Here is a 14,036-nt window from a genome sequence, read left to right as displayed (position 1 = left end):
GATCGGCCGCCGTCCAGCTCGGACTCAGCGAATTACGCACACGCCGCACGATTGCACGAACGCATGCACTAAATACGGGCCCCGTCGAATGGTTAGTTCTGCCTGCGAGAATGGGTTAGTTAGGGTTCGTTCGTCGTAGCTCCTCATCATCGGCGAGTGTCCTGGCCAGGGCCGTAATGCGGTTGCGCCGTCGCATTCACCCAAAGAACGCCGTCGCCACCGGCCGTTGAGCCGTCCGCATCACCATCCGCAGCAAAAAAAAAAAGGGCGAGCAAAAGCTTCACCGTGAATTCTCTCATCTTTCCTTCTCTTTTTATTGACTCGAAAGTCTTGTGTTAGGAGAGAAAAAAATTTAGCTAGGATTACATAAGTGCATGGCTAACAGAAGGACCATCAGCCATCAGGCCATCACGTTGTTAGTTCAGATGTTACTGTTCCTTGCTTGGAGCTACCATTTGGGAGGAGGGTTGCTAAACAAAACAACCTGACAAAGCAAGCTTAATCAACTTGCTAGGAGTCAATAATGGGGTAATCATCGTGCACATGGCCACGCCGATCAAGCAGAGCTGGGGGGGGGGGGGGGGGGGGGGGGGGGCGGCGTGCAGTGTGGCCAGGGACTGCGCTGTCTTTTCGCCCGAAGGCATGGTCATGGTCCCAGCACCCTAACCTACTGATTAGGCAATCCCCGGCATAAAAGAAAAGAAAAAGGGAGGCGATCCCGAGCAGACGAAGGATCTAGCATGCTTTTCAGCCTCAGAACGAAGTGTCAGAGTGGTGTTCTACGAATCATGAAGCGTGACATGTTTCATGTACGATATAATTCTATCCTCTGGCTGTATTGTTTACCGTTTACCCAAGGCTTTTGTTACGTGAATGGCCGACGAGCACAAGCTTGTCTGGAATGGAGATTTAGTAATGCACTGTAGTCCCTAATTATAATTTGTATGGAATTTATATGCCAAGGATGGTGACGTGTAATGGTATCTGTTGCAATGTAGCAACGCAAAATGCATGACCCGGCTTGACGGTTTAGTTAGTGGTTTAGCACCACCGATGTGCTTGTCAAAAATGTTTTTTTTCCTTGCAAGAATGGTTGTTGCTCCTAAAAAGGACACCATCCATCTCAAAACGAAAAAAAAAAGATAGGAAAGAACACCACAGGAAATTTAGTTAAATCACCACGACAGTTTCCTCTCGGAGAAAAAAAACAGTCATGTGCGCAATCATTCTCCCAACAAGTCTGTTTTTTCCTCATAAAATAATTCGGAAGTTTCCAACAGTTGGCGTTCGATCCTCTCATGGGTCACTGAATTTACAGCTATTTGGGGGTTGGCAGATACCTCTCCCACCTGTTGATTTTTTTGTCTTCCGGAAGACGATAAAAAAAAAAAACCCTCCACTCCAGCGGCCAGCCCATGCAGACTGGCACTGATCAACCACCACCCTCATCCAGCGTATCGTGCTCCCTAATAAACAAATCCTCCCCTGCTTAATCTAATCACGAAAGCTCAACAACAAAAAAGGCCACCATCTTACACAAACACCCTCAGCTTCGCTAGCATTCAATCATACACCCTTTGCCCATAAATCATCACTCCATCAGCTAGTACACGTTCTCATGGCGAGCTTGTTAGGGAATCGATACTATCCGAGGGGTTCCATTGTAAAAGTGGCACTCCATGGCTGGCTGCAAGCCAACTTGCTTCCCCACTGCCACTGTCGGCAGTCGTTGGGAAGAGGAGAGCTCACTTGCTGTATAAATGGCCGCCCTTTTACGCCGCGGAAATTAGCGAAATTAAATCGCCCAGGAAAAAAAAAGAGGAGAGAGTAACAGACGCGCTGGGCGTCGTCTGTGTATGGGCGGCTCCCTCCCCGCTGGATCTGCGGCCACGAGATAGCAGGGGCCGCGACGCCCGTGAGATTGTTCGCAAAATCTCCCTCCCCGGCGCTGCGATTCCATGAGAGGTCGGTTACTCTATCCATCTCTGGAGGAACTGGTCTGAGTTCGCCGGATTTTTCGCGGCTTCTCTGGATGTTATTTTTGTCGGTGTGAGTGTCTGGGCAGCGCGGCTGCGCCGTGGCTGGCGGGCAGTAGTAACCGCTTCAGTGCAGCGCAGCGCAGCGCAGCAGGTTTGGGTGCGGGGTTCGGTGGCTTGGCTCCGGGGGGTCGCGAGTGGTTGGTAGGGGCGGAGGCGCGTGATCTAGCTGGGTGAGTGAGGACTGAGGAGCTCGCGGGGCAATCACGGCCAAATGCCGCAATTCGTGGGAGCTGGTTTGATGGTTTTGCAATCGGGGAGTGTCCGATTCCAATTAGTAGTGCGGCGGCTCTCGCATTCGTGTATGGTTTGATCTGGGGCGCGCATGGCTAGTCGCTTAAGCTCGATGCGAAATCTGGGGTTTGGTGTGTGGCTTACTTGATTGGATCGTCTTGTGGTGGATCTGATTCCCCAATTGTTTGCTCTCGTGTTGGTTTCAGGTTGAGAGCTCGGCACTGAGGAAGCGGATAGCCTGATCTGCTAGTCTCGAGGAGTTCTGACAGCTGACAATGGCGGCGACATTGGCGTGGCGGTTCAATGGAACCAATGGCGGCAGCCATGGCGGCGCAGATCTGGTTGGTCTCCTCTCGGATTCTTGTGGTTCTGAGCTTGTCGATTGGCAGCCTGTCGCTTTCTCATGCTCATCAGCCGAAATTCTGCTTTCCTGCTGCTCGAAAGGAATTGGTTGCTTTCTATGAGGTTTTGCTGCATCCATTTTGGATTTAACCGTACGTAGTGTTACTGTAGAATATGCTTTGAAAGCGAGATCAGCGTTCAGTCCACTAGAGAAAAGTATTTCCCGCGTATCTGTGAAATATTTAAGCAGTGGGGTTTTCATGCTGTATTTTTTTAATCCAGTTAGCTAGGTGCATCAGCTTGATTGTGAGCAGTAGTTTGCAAAATCTGTCTCGAGAAACTTGGAAGCTCTCATGCCCTATGCAACCCAAGCTTCTGTTGTATGAATGATTGCAGTTAAAATGGGTTGAAGTGTTGAAAAAATCTTGGAGCTTTCTACAAATAGCAAAAGTGCTGTTTCAATTGAAAGTCATGCCATGTGTCTTAAGTATATTCTCTTGTACCTAGTTTACAATTTGAAACACACACACACACATGCAATCAGTCTGATAACACATTATTTAAGTTGAGCATCCACCTATTTCATAAGGAGTTATTTCCATGATTGATACCTTTAAGATTGCACTCTCTTTTGTTGATTGAAGTGTCCATTTCCTGGAATTTAGAATGTATGTCCAGTGCTTTGCGTGATGAGATATGAACTCATGTAAATTTCAGAAGTGAGATTTGGATTCTTGCATCATGAATTCTTGATAATAACTGCTTCTGTTGCCATTAACAGGAAAGGCATGTTGACAAAGTTCAAGAATCAGAGCCACCAACTCCTATGTCAGTCATGAAAATGGGCAAGTAAGTTTTGACTCTGCTTCGCGGCGCATTGCAAATTTACATAGCTAAAAGAAAGGAATGAGACTGGAGATGTTCATCTCTAACATGGCAGTTTCACTCGTCACAAGCCTCATATTGTTTTTTTTAAAAAAAAAGTAGAGGAGGTGATTTTGACCGTAAAGTTTCTACAACTTTCTTTTCAATCATATATTCATATCATTCAATACAGCCACCATTATCTTCAAGATTGATCCAGTAGTTACTTTAATTTTCTTTTTCGACGGATATGTGGTTTCCTTCTCTTTAAAACAATTTAATTTGAGAAAGAATTGTAGGCAAGCTTGCAACACGTGCTCCAACACATCACTAAAATTTGACGCGTCTAGTAAAACTTAAGTGCTCCTGCCATTGCTTTTTCTTATTATGTTTTAGCAAAAGAGTATAAAAAATTCACTGGCATCAAAGTGCTCTTTGGTGAGAAATTTCCCAGCATGATTTTTCATGTCATAGATTGAATAATTTTATACATGTTCTTTTGTCAAAGTTTGTGATGGTTAGTTGCTCTCATTCTATAGAATGACAAGAGAATGGTGGGAGTATAGGCCTACAGTGGTCTATCAACTAGATTTTATAGGATACGATAGCCAACTAAGAATACAATTGGGAAGCACTAGAGGGCTATGCTACAACTCTATATGCAATGCAAATTTACCAGTACTAATTATAATGAAATTATTAATCTGGGGATTGCTAGTTTGCAATCTCTTGGATCGTGTTGGAATGGACATTGGGTCGTGTAAATATATATATCAGCCAATCCTTTATGAGCTTTTCTTCTGGAAAATATTTAAAGCAATACACCAATCATGCATCTTTTAGTGTCATCTTTTGTAATATACCTAAAATTGTGCTCATGCAACAGATAGGAGCTGTTTCAAATTCAGAGCCTTATGATTCTGTATTTGCAGGAACCGAGTTAATGTTGAGGATGAGGAGACGCTTTCAAGTGTTGCTCATTGTATTGAGCAGTTACGGCAGAGTTCTTCATCCACTCAAGAGAAAGAGAGCTCTTTGAAGCAGTTATTAGATCTTGTTCAAACACGTGATACTGCATTTGGAGCTGTTGGGTCACATTCACAGGCTGTTCCCATTCTTGTATCTCTTCTTAGGTCTGGACCATCCGGAGTTAAGATGCTGGCTGCCACTGTTCTTGGGTCTCTTTGCAAGGAAGAAGAATTAAGGGTGAAAGTCCTACTTGGTGGTTGCATCCCTCCATTGCTTGCTCTTCTCAGATCAAAGTCAGCTGAAAGCCAAACTGCAGCTGCCAAAACCATCTTTGCTGTTTCACAAGGTGGGATAAGGGATCATGTCGGATCAAAGATTTTCTCAACAGAAAATGTTGTTCCAGTACTATGGGAACAGCTTAAAATTAGTCTCAAGAATGAGAGTTTAGTGGATGGCCTTCTAACTGGAGCGCTGAAGAATTTATCAAAAAACACAGAGGGGTTTTGGTCAGCAACCGTGCAATGCGGCGGAGTTGATATACTTATAAAGCTGGTCAGTTCGGCAAGTACAAACACCCTCGCAAATGCTTGCTATCTTCTTGGGTCTTTGATGATGGAAGACTCTTCTGTTTGTTCTAAAGTTTTATCTGGAGAAACAACAAAGCAGCTCCTAAAGTTACTTGGTCCTGGTAATGAAACTTCCATAAGAGCTGAAGCTGCTGGGGCTCTCAAGTCCCTTTCTGCACAGAGTAAAGAGGCCAGGCGTCAGATAGCTAATTCTAATGGTATTCCTTCTCTTATAAATGCTACTATTGCTCCATCGAAAGAGTTCATGCAAGGTGAATCTGCTCAAGCACTGCAAGAAAATGCAATGTGTGCATTAGCAAATATATCTGGTGGTTTATCTTATGTAATCTCAAGCCTTGGTGAGAGTCTTGAGTCATGCTCTTCACCTGCACAGATTGCAGATACACTTGGTGCATTGGCCTCAGCCTTGATGATATATGACACAAATGCGGAATCTATCAGTGCTTCTGATCCTCTTGAAATTGAGAAAACACTGTTGAAGCAGTTCAAACCTAAGGTGCCTTTCCTCGTGCAGGAGCGCATAATTGAAGCTTTGGCTAGCTTGTATAGTAACCCGGTTCTCTGCAAGACGCTAGCAGATTCTGATGCAAAACGCTTGCTTGTTGGTTTAATAACCATGGCAGGTACTGAGGTGCAAGATGACCTCACAAAATCACTTTTTGCTCTCTGCAAGAAGGACTGTGACCTTTGGCAAGCTCTGCAAGGTCGTGAAGGTGTTCAGCTATTGATTTCTTTACTTGGTCTTTCCTCGGAACAGCAGCAGGAATGTGCTGTTGCTCTGCTTGCTCTTCTATCAAAGGAGAATGATGAGAGCAAATGGGCTATCACTGCTGCTGGTGGCATACCTCCTCTTGTTCAAATTTTAGAAACCGGATCTCCCAAAGCTAAAGAAGATTCAGCGATCATCCTTGGCAACTTGTGCAATCACAGTGAAGACATAAGAGCATGTGTTGAAAGTGCAGATGCTGTTCCTGCTTTACTATGGCTTCTGAAAAATGGAAGTGATAATGGCAAGGAGATAGCTTCTAAAACACTGAATCATCTCATCCACAAGTCAGATACAGGAACTATTAGTCAGTTATCTGCTCTCTTAACAAGTGAACAGCCTGAGTCAAAAGTTTATGTTCTGGATGCTTTGAAAAGCTTGCTCTCTGTTGCACCATTCAATGATATTCTACATGAGGGTAGTGCTGCAAATGATGCGGTTGAGACAATGATTAAAATTCTTAGCTCACCCAAGGAAGAGACTCAGGCTAAATCAGCATCTGCTCTTGCTGGTCTATTTCATTGCCGCAAAGACCTGCGAGAAACTCATATTGCAGTGAAGACACTTTGGTCAGTTATGAAGCTGCTTGATATGCAGTCTGACAAAATACTAATGGGTGCCTCATCTTGCCTTGCTGCCATTTTTCTTTCAATCAAGCAAAACAAAGAGGTTGCTGCAATTGGACGGGATGCTTTAACACCACTGGTCTCACTCACAAATTCTTCAGTTATTGAAGTAGCAGAACAAGCGACCAGAGCTTTGGCTAATCTTTTTCTTGATCAGGAATTCTCTCTCCAGGTGTCTTTTGAAGAAATTCTCTTCCGCGTAACACGTGTGCTAAAAGAGGGAACTATTGATGGAAGAACTCATGCAGCTGCAGCAATAGCTCGTCTTTTACAATGTCGAACTATTAATCAACCGCTTTCAGATACCATTAACCGTTCTGGGTGTGTTCTTGCTCTAGCTGGGCTCTTGGAAGCTGCCAATGGTGAAGCTGCTGCAACATCAGAAGTTCTTGATGCACTGGTCCTACTATCGCGATCAAAGGCATCAAGTGGGCACACCAAAGCTCCCTGGGCAGTTCTTGCGGAAAATCCCCACACGATACTTCCCCTTGTTTCATGTATAGCTGATGCTGCTCCCTCCTTACAAGATAAAGCCATAGAAGTTGTGTCAAGGCTCTGTTCCGACCAACATGATGTTGTGGGTGGTTTGGTTTCTGAAACTCCAGGTTGCATAGCATCCATCACACGGCGAGTCATTGGCTCAAACATGCTTAAAGTTAAAGTTGGTGGATGTGCTCTTCTTGTTTGTGCAGCAAAAGAGCATTGTCAGAAGCAGATAGATATTCTGAATGATTCAAGTCTCTATATTCAACTAATTCATTCTCTAATTGGTATGATCCATATGGCAAACACTCCTGCTGAGAGTGACAGCAGTGATAGCATAGCAGATATTAGAATTTCCAGACACTCCAAAGAAAGCAACAGTGATGGTGAAACTGTGTGCCGTACTGCTGTCATCTCAGGCAACATGATTCCACTATGGCTACTTGCTGTCTTTTCTCGTCATGACAGCAAAACAAGAGCAGAAATCCTAGAAGCTGGAGCAGTTGAAATGCTCACCGAGAAGATTTCACAAAATGCATTCCAATATGTGGTATGATAATGCTATTTTTTCCATTACTTTTGCAATCCTTTGCATGAATGCTAGTATCTCTTATGCTTCAATAACTTTACACAAACTATGATTATAGCTAGTAAAGTTTAGTTAGCTCCCTAGAACGGTCTTTCTGCTTTACATTGTTGGTTAATCTGGTAACACTAATATAATATAATATTTTGATGTCCTAATTTCCAAGTGATTTTGTGGAAAAAAAAGTTTTGGTTTTACAAACACATTGATGCTTATCTAGAGTAATCAAGTTATGAGAACCTAGCTAATAGGTAAAGTTAAAGTAATTATTGGTAGATTGGATTACTGCATCTGACCAAATTGGTTATAAGAATTCCAAAATAGTTTAATTTGGGTACTGTAATAAATTTGGATACTTAACTATGAAACATGGGATTGTACTTACCTACCTCTATAATTGGGGGAGTTGTTTGTGTTGTCTGTGCACAATATTTGCCAAACAGATATTATGTAGGTTGGTTCCATTCTGCTACTACTGTTCTTAATTACACTAATTTGTCTTATAAGCTGATGCATAGATAACGTGCTGGTCAATCTGATTTATTTATTCCACTCTTTCAATACTCATGATATATTCAGCACTGCAATGACATCCAAATATTCGATCGAAGTTCTGTTTGGGATTTCATTATTCATACTATAAGGCAGTGTATCTCCTTTGGTCAAACACTTCAAAATCAGACATGACCAAAAGTGATTTTAAATTGCGTGAATTGATTTCATCTTATTGGTAGGATACCATAACTACTGCTTGTTCACTTATTTGGCATTTGTACTAAGGGCATTAAAAAAAGTTTTGCATTGGGATTTCCTAGAATCATTTTTTGTATGGAATGTTCATGCTGCAAATATCTGTCAGAATTCGTATTCTTCTGCCATTTTTTGCTGACGCGCTATTTATCCTCTCACTGCACGTAGTTTGCTAAGTTTGTTTAGATTGCTGCAAGCCTGTGACTGCCCTTACATATATGTTCATGTTCTTGTCAGGGTGAAGAGGATAGCACCTCATGGGTCTGTTCGTTGCTTCTTGCATTGCTATTCCAAGAAAGAGAGATAAATCGATCAAACTCAGCATTGCACTCCATTCCTGTGCTCTCAAATTTGTTAAGATCAGATGAGCCAGCATACAGGTACTTTGCTGCACAAGCTTTGTCAAGTCTGGTCTGCAATGGTAGCAGAGGAACTCTTCTGGCTGTTGCTAATTCTGGGGCAGCCATTGGACTTGTATCTTTGCTTGGATGCGCTGATGTTGATATAGCTGATCTTTTGGAGTTATCAGAGGAATTCATGTTGGTGCCTAATCCTGATCAAATTGCATTAGAGAGGATGTTCAGAGTTGATGATATCAGGGTTGGTGCAACTTCAAGAAAATCTATTCCTCTTCTTGTGGATCTACTTAAACCCATTCCTGAAAGACCTGGCGCTCCTTTCTTGGCCTTGGGTCTTCTGACTCAATTGGCTGTTGATTGCCCTCCAAACATGCTGCTAATGGCTGAAGCTGGAATCCTAGAAGCACTTACTAAATATCTATCTCTTAGCCCACAAGATGCAACTGAAGAAGCTACAACTGAATTGCTGGGCATTCTCTTCAGTAGTGCAGAAATAAGGCACCATGAGTCAGCACCTGGTGTTGTTAATCAACTTGTGGCAGTCCTCCGTTTAGGAGCAAGAAATTCACGTTACAGTGCTGCAAAGGCATTAGAGAGCTTGTTTTGTGCCGACCATGTGAGGAACAGTGAGTCAGCTAGGCAGGCTATTCAACCGCTTGTGGAGATTCTGAGTACTGGCATGGAGAGGGAGCAGCATGCAGCTATATCAGCCCTTGTTAGGCTTCTCTGTGACAATCCCTCAAGAGCACTTGCGGTTGCAGATGTTGAGATGAATGCTGTGGATGTTCTGTGCCGTATTCTTTCTTCCGACTGTTCAGCGGAGTTGAAAGGAGATGCTGCAGAACTATGCTGTGTTCTATTTACAAATACAAGGATCCGTTCAACAATGGCGGCAGCACGTTGTGTGGAACCCCTGGTCGGTTTACTGGTTAGTGAAGCTAACCCTGCCCAGCTTTCTGTGGTTCGTGCATTGGATAGACTCCTAGATGATGAGCAGCTCGCAGAATTAGTGGCAGCACATGGAGCTGTTGTTCCTCTTGTCAGTCTTTTGTATGGCAGAAACTACATGCTTCATGAGGCGGTTGCTAGAGCTTTGGTGAAACTTGGAAAGGATAGACCAGCTTGCAAATTGGAAATGGTGAAAGCTAGTGTAATTGAGAGTATTCTTGAGATTCTCCATGATGCTCCAGATTTTCTGTGCATTGCATTGGCAGAAATGCTTCGGATTTTAACAAACAATGCTAGCATAGCAAAAGGTCCATCTGCAGCCAAAGTAGTACAGCCTCTTTTCTCTTTGCTATCTAAGGCAGACATGGGTCCTGAAGGGCAGTATAGCGCTTTGCAGGTTCTTGTGAATATTTTGGAGCATCCTGAATGCCGTGCTGATTATAACTTGACACCTCGCCAAACTATTGAGCCAGTCATTACCTTATTGAATTCATCCCCACCAGCTGTGCAACAATTATCTGCAGAACTCCTATCCCATCTTCTTTTAGAAGACCACCTCCAGAAGGATACAACAACAGAGCAGGCCATTACTCCTCTTATTCAAGTTCTTTCATCAGGTTTGCCAAATCTACAGCAGAGGGCTATAAAAGCTCTTGCCAACCTGGCAATAGCTTGGCCAAATACAATTGCAAAGGAGGGTGGTGTTTTCGAGTTGTCCAAGGTTTTGTTGCAATCTGACCCACCGTTGCCTCATGTTGTGTGGGAATCTGCAGCATCTGTCCTGTCTAGCATTTTGCAGTACAGTACTGAGTTTTTCCTTGAGGTTCCTGTTGCAGTACTAGTGCAGTTGCTCAGGTCAGGAACTGAAAGCACTGTTGTTGGTGCTTTGAATGCCCTGCTTGTATTGGAGAGTGATGATTCAACAAGCGCAGAAGCAATGGCTGAAAGTGGTGCTGTGGAAGCATTGCTAGATCTCCTAAGGAGTCATCAATGTGAGGAAACTGCTGCCAGACTCATTGAGGCATTGCTTAACAATGTAAGAATAAGGGAGGCAAAGGCTGCTAAAAATGCTATTGCACCTTTGTCCATGTACCTTCTGGATCCACAGACACAGTCTCAACAAGGAAGATTGCTTGCTGCTCTTGCTCTTGGAGATCTTTTCCAAAACGAAGGTCTTGCTCGTTCTACTGATGCTGTTGCAGCATGCCGTGCTTTGGTTAATCTTCTCGAAGATCAACCAACTGAAGAGATGAAAGTGGTAGCAATTTGTGCCTTGCAGAATCTAGTCATGTACAGTCGGGCAAATAAGAGAGCAGTTGCAGAATCTGGTGGTGTCCAGGTCCTGCTGGACCTTATCAGTTCAAGCAATCCTGACACTTCTGTTCAAGCAGCAATGTTTGTCAAACTTCTGTTCAACAATCATACCATACAAGAGTATGCAACCAGTGAAACAGTCAGAGTTATAACTGGTAAAACAACTTGTTCCTGTCATATTCATTTTGCATATTAACTTCATTATTATCTGATATGCCTGTCATAATAAAGATGTTAATATCTACATTCAGCATTAAGTTCTAGGTAATATATAGCAAATACATGAATCAAGGTCCTCATATTTGTGAAGTTCATGATTACTTTTCCAGTTCCAATCTGAGATTATGTTTTTGCAATTATGTTGCAATTGGTTGTGTTTAGTTTGGCTAAAAAGTAATCTAATTTCTTCTGGCACCCTTGAACATAATTTTTCATTATACCCAGAGTATATGTATCTAATGTGGATGTTTTGTTTGCAGCTTCTATTGAGAAGGATATATGGGCATCTGGAAGTGCAAATGAGGAGTATCTGAAAGCACTTAACGCTTTACTTAGCAACTTCCCTCGTCTAAGGGTCACTGAACCTGCTACATTATGCATTCCTCATCTTGTAACATCCCTTAAAACTGGTTCTGAGGCAACTCAAGAAGCAGCACTGGATTCACTATATCTTCTCAGGCAAGCTTGGTCAGCTTGCCCAGCTGAAGTATTCAAAGCTCAGTCAGTGGCTGCCTCTGAGGCTATTCCTCTACTTCAGTACTTGATACAGTCTGGTGCACCCCGGTTTCAAGAAAAAGCAGAACTGCTTCTTCAGTGCTTGCCCGGGACACTTACAGTTACGATAAAGCGTGGCAACAATCTAAGGCAATCGGTTGGAAATCCTAGTGCATTCTGCAAGCTTACTCTTGGAAATAATACGCCGAGGCTGACAAAGGTATTATCTCTGACAATAAATTACTTGATACAGCCTGCATTTATTTTTTCCTTGGCATGTTTCTTTAGAACTAAACTCCATTTCACCTTAAAAGGCCCCTTTTAATGATTTTTATTGAAAAAAGTTGCCCTTATTGGAAGTTGCAGTTTCACTTGTCATCAGCCCATCACGATGAAAGAAAATAGATAGTCAGATAACTCCAAAGTTTAAGTGCCTTTACGAGGTGCCTACAGCAAAGCATCTTGAACAGTAGTCTGTTTTTCCATATGACAATGTTCACCTTTAATTGACGCATCAGCCAGTTTTCTTCTAGTGAACTGACAAGCCATTTGCCTCTCAATACACCTGCCTTTGAACATTCTAGTTTTATTGAATGTAAGCATTGTTGACCTAACTTGTACGATTGCACACTCAGATTGTATCCACTGGCGCAACACCTGAATGGGATGAAGCCTTTGCATGGGCCTTTGACAGCCCTCCCAAAGGCCAGAAGCTCCATATCTCCTGCAAAAACAACAGCAAATTTGGAAAGGTATGAAAATAGTGGAGATTTGTTACATTAACTACCTTAGATTCTTTTTCTGGTCTCTGTCACTCAATCCCTCCATTTTTGTGGTTGCAGAAATCATTCGGGAAAGTTACAATCCAAATCGACCGGGTTGTCATGCTAGGCTCAGTCGCGGGCGAGTACACCCTGCTGCCCGAGAGCAAAAGCGGCCCCAATAGGAACCTGGAAATCGAGTTCCAGTGGTCAAACAAATAAGTGTATACCTACATAATTTAGGCGGTCTGTGTAAGTTAAAGATCTATAAGAGAGGTCCGGAGTGGTTTCTTGTTTTTGTCCTCTGCTAAAGGTTACCCAGTTTGTGCATCAGTGTAAATAGCGGGCAGAGAAAGTTGTCATTTGCCGTACCTTCTTTTTCAGTGAGATATAAACAGATGAGTTCCCAGATGTTTTGTACTGATTGTAACAGGATTCATTCGTTTATTTTTTTTCTTCTTACCCCGGGATTTTGTCTTTGTAAAGGGTGTACTGTAAACAGAATAAATATATGCTGTGGTTAGGTTCTGTCATACGGAATGGAGTTCTGCTGTTTATAACCAATACGTGTTCGTTCCCTTTGCCATGTTTGTTCTCGTGTGAGAATGCGGACCGATTGTCACTGAATGCTCGATTCAGTTGATCATGCTACTGTGCTCGACTCGAGTATCGAGTATCATTTCAGTATTTGTTAACTGATCCATCGCAGTAACCATAAAAATGACTCATAGGTTGGGCCGTAACAAATGGTTTGTTCGAAATATCAGTTTATTTCCAGCATGATAATCTTGCTCAGAGCCACACGCAGCACAGCGCACACTAACACCATCCTAAGCCGTGTCAGGTCGTGGGAGGTGGAGGTCGTCGCGCTAGAGGAGGCGCATGGTGAGGTGGCCCTGGCCCTGGCCCTCCCCCTCGCGCCGCCGCGTGCAGACGAGGCCGCCGCGCCCGACCGACCCTTCGCCGCGGTGCGTGATAACGAGGCGCCCGTCGCCCGTGCGCGTGCGCACCAGCGCCGGCCGCCGCCGCAGCGACGAGATCGGTGGCGGCAGCAGGCTGCGCGCGCTCTCCCTCTCCGCCCAGCGTGGCCGGACCCAGGGCGCCGCGGGCCGCCGCTGAGGCGGCGGCGCCGGCGAGGGCGGTGCTGCTGCTGCTGCGGCGGCGGCGTCGTGGTTCGCGCGGACCAGAGCCTGGAGTCCGGCGGCGAGATCGGGGTCGGCGAGGTCGACGCGGATGGAGAAAAGCAGCAGCAGCGGCATCGGCAGCATCGTCGCGCTTGGGTGGGGGAGCCGGGAGGGGGAGCTTGAGAGCTTCGTGTCAGACTGTCAGTGTGTCGCAGGCTGGCTGCTGTATCGGGGATTTCGATTGGAGTTCGCGATTGGTAGCTTTATTCTGTCGGCACGTGGGGCCCACAAGGCGGACGTCGGTTTTTGGAACGCGGAACACTAAATTTTTTTTTTTCGATCTGGGCCGGCACGGGCTGAGAGGAAGGAATTGGACGGTACGCTGGCCTATGGGCTGGCTGCAGGAAGGAACTGGGCTTAGTGGTTTTGCCTCAGAGGCTGTCCAGCCCAATGTAAATCTTTTTTTAGGTCAGCCCAATGTAAATCTTTGTCCCTCTCCCCGCTACCCAAAAAGAAAAATTATTTGAGACTCTTGATGGCCTAAGAGCAACTCCAAGGGTATCCTAAATAATT

At 44.4% G+C, this 14,036-nt stretch overlaps 1 protein-coding gene across 1 annotated transcript; it reads left to right on the top strand.

The window, feature by feature from the left end:
• Positions 1-1,736: 1,736 nt before the first annotated feature.
• Positions 1,737-12,872, top strand: LOC117852342 (protein CELLULOSE SYNTHASE INTERACTIVE 1). The gene is made up of 8 exons (XM_034734388.2): positions 1,737-1,965; positions 2,477-2,611; positions 3,394-3,461; positions 4,409-7,457; positions 8,481-11,019; positions 11,344-11,798; positions 12,214-12,330; positions 12,421-12,872. Exons 2-8 carry the CDS (start codon positions 2,546-2,548, stop codon positions 12,559-12,561), a joined length of 6,435 nt encoding a protein of 2,144 aa, XP_034590279.1. The 5' UTR covers positions 1,737-1,965; positions 2,477-2,545; the 3' UTR covers positions 12,562-12,872.
• Positions 12,873-14,036: the final 1,164 nt, after the last annotated feature.

The sequence above is a fragment of the Setaria viridis genome, chromosome 4, assembly GCF_005286985.2.
Source record: "Setaria viridis chromosome 4, Setaria_viridis_v4.0, whole genome shotgun sequence".
Lineage (NCBI taxonomy): Eukaryota > Viridiplantae > Streptophyta > Magnoliopsida > Poales > Poaceae > Setaria > Setaria viridis.
The sequence above is the reverse complement of the archived record's forward strand: the minus strand, read 5'-3'. Positions and strand labels throughout refer to the sequence as shown.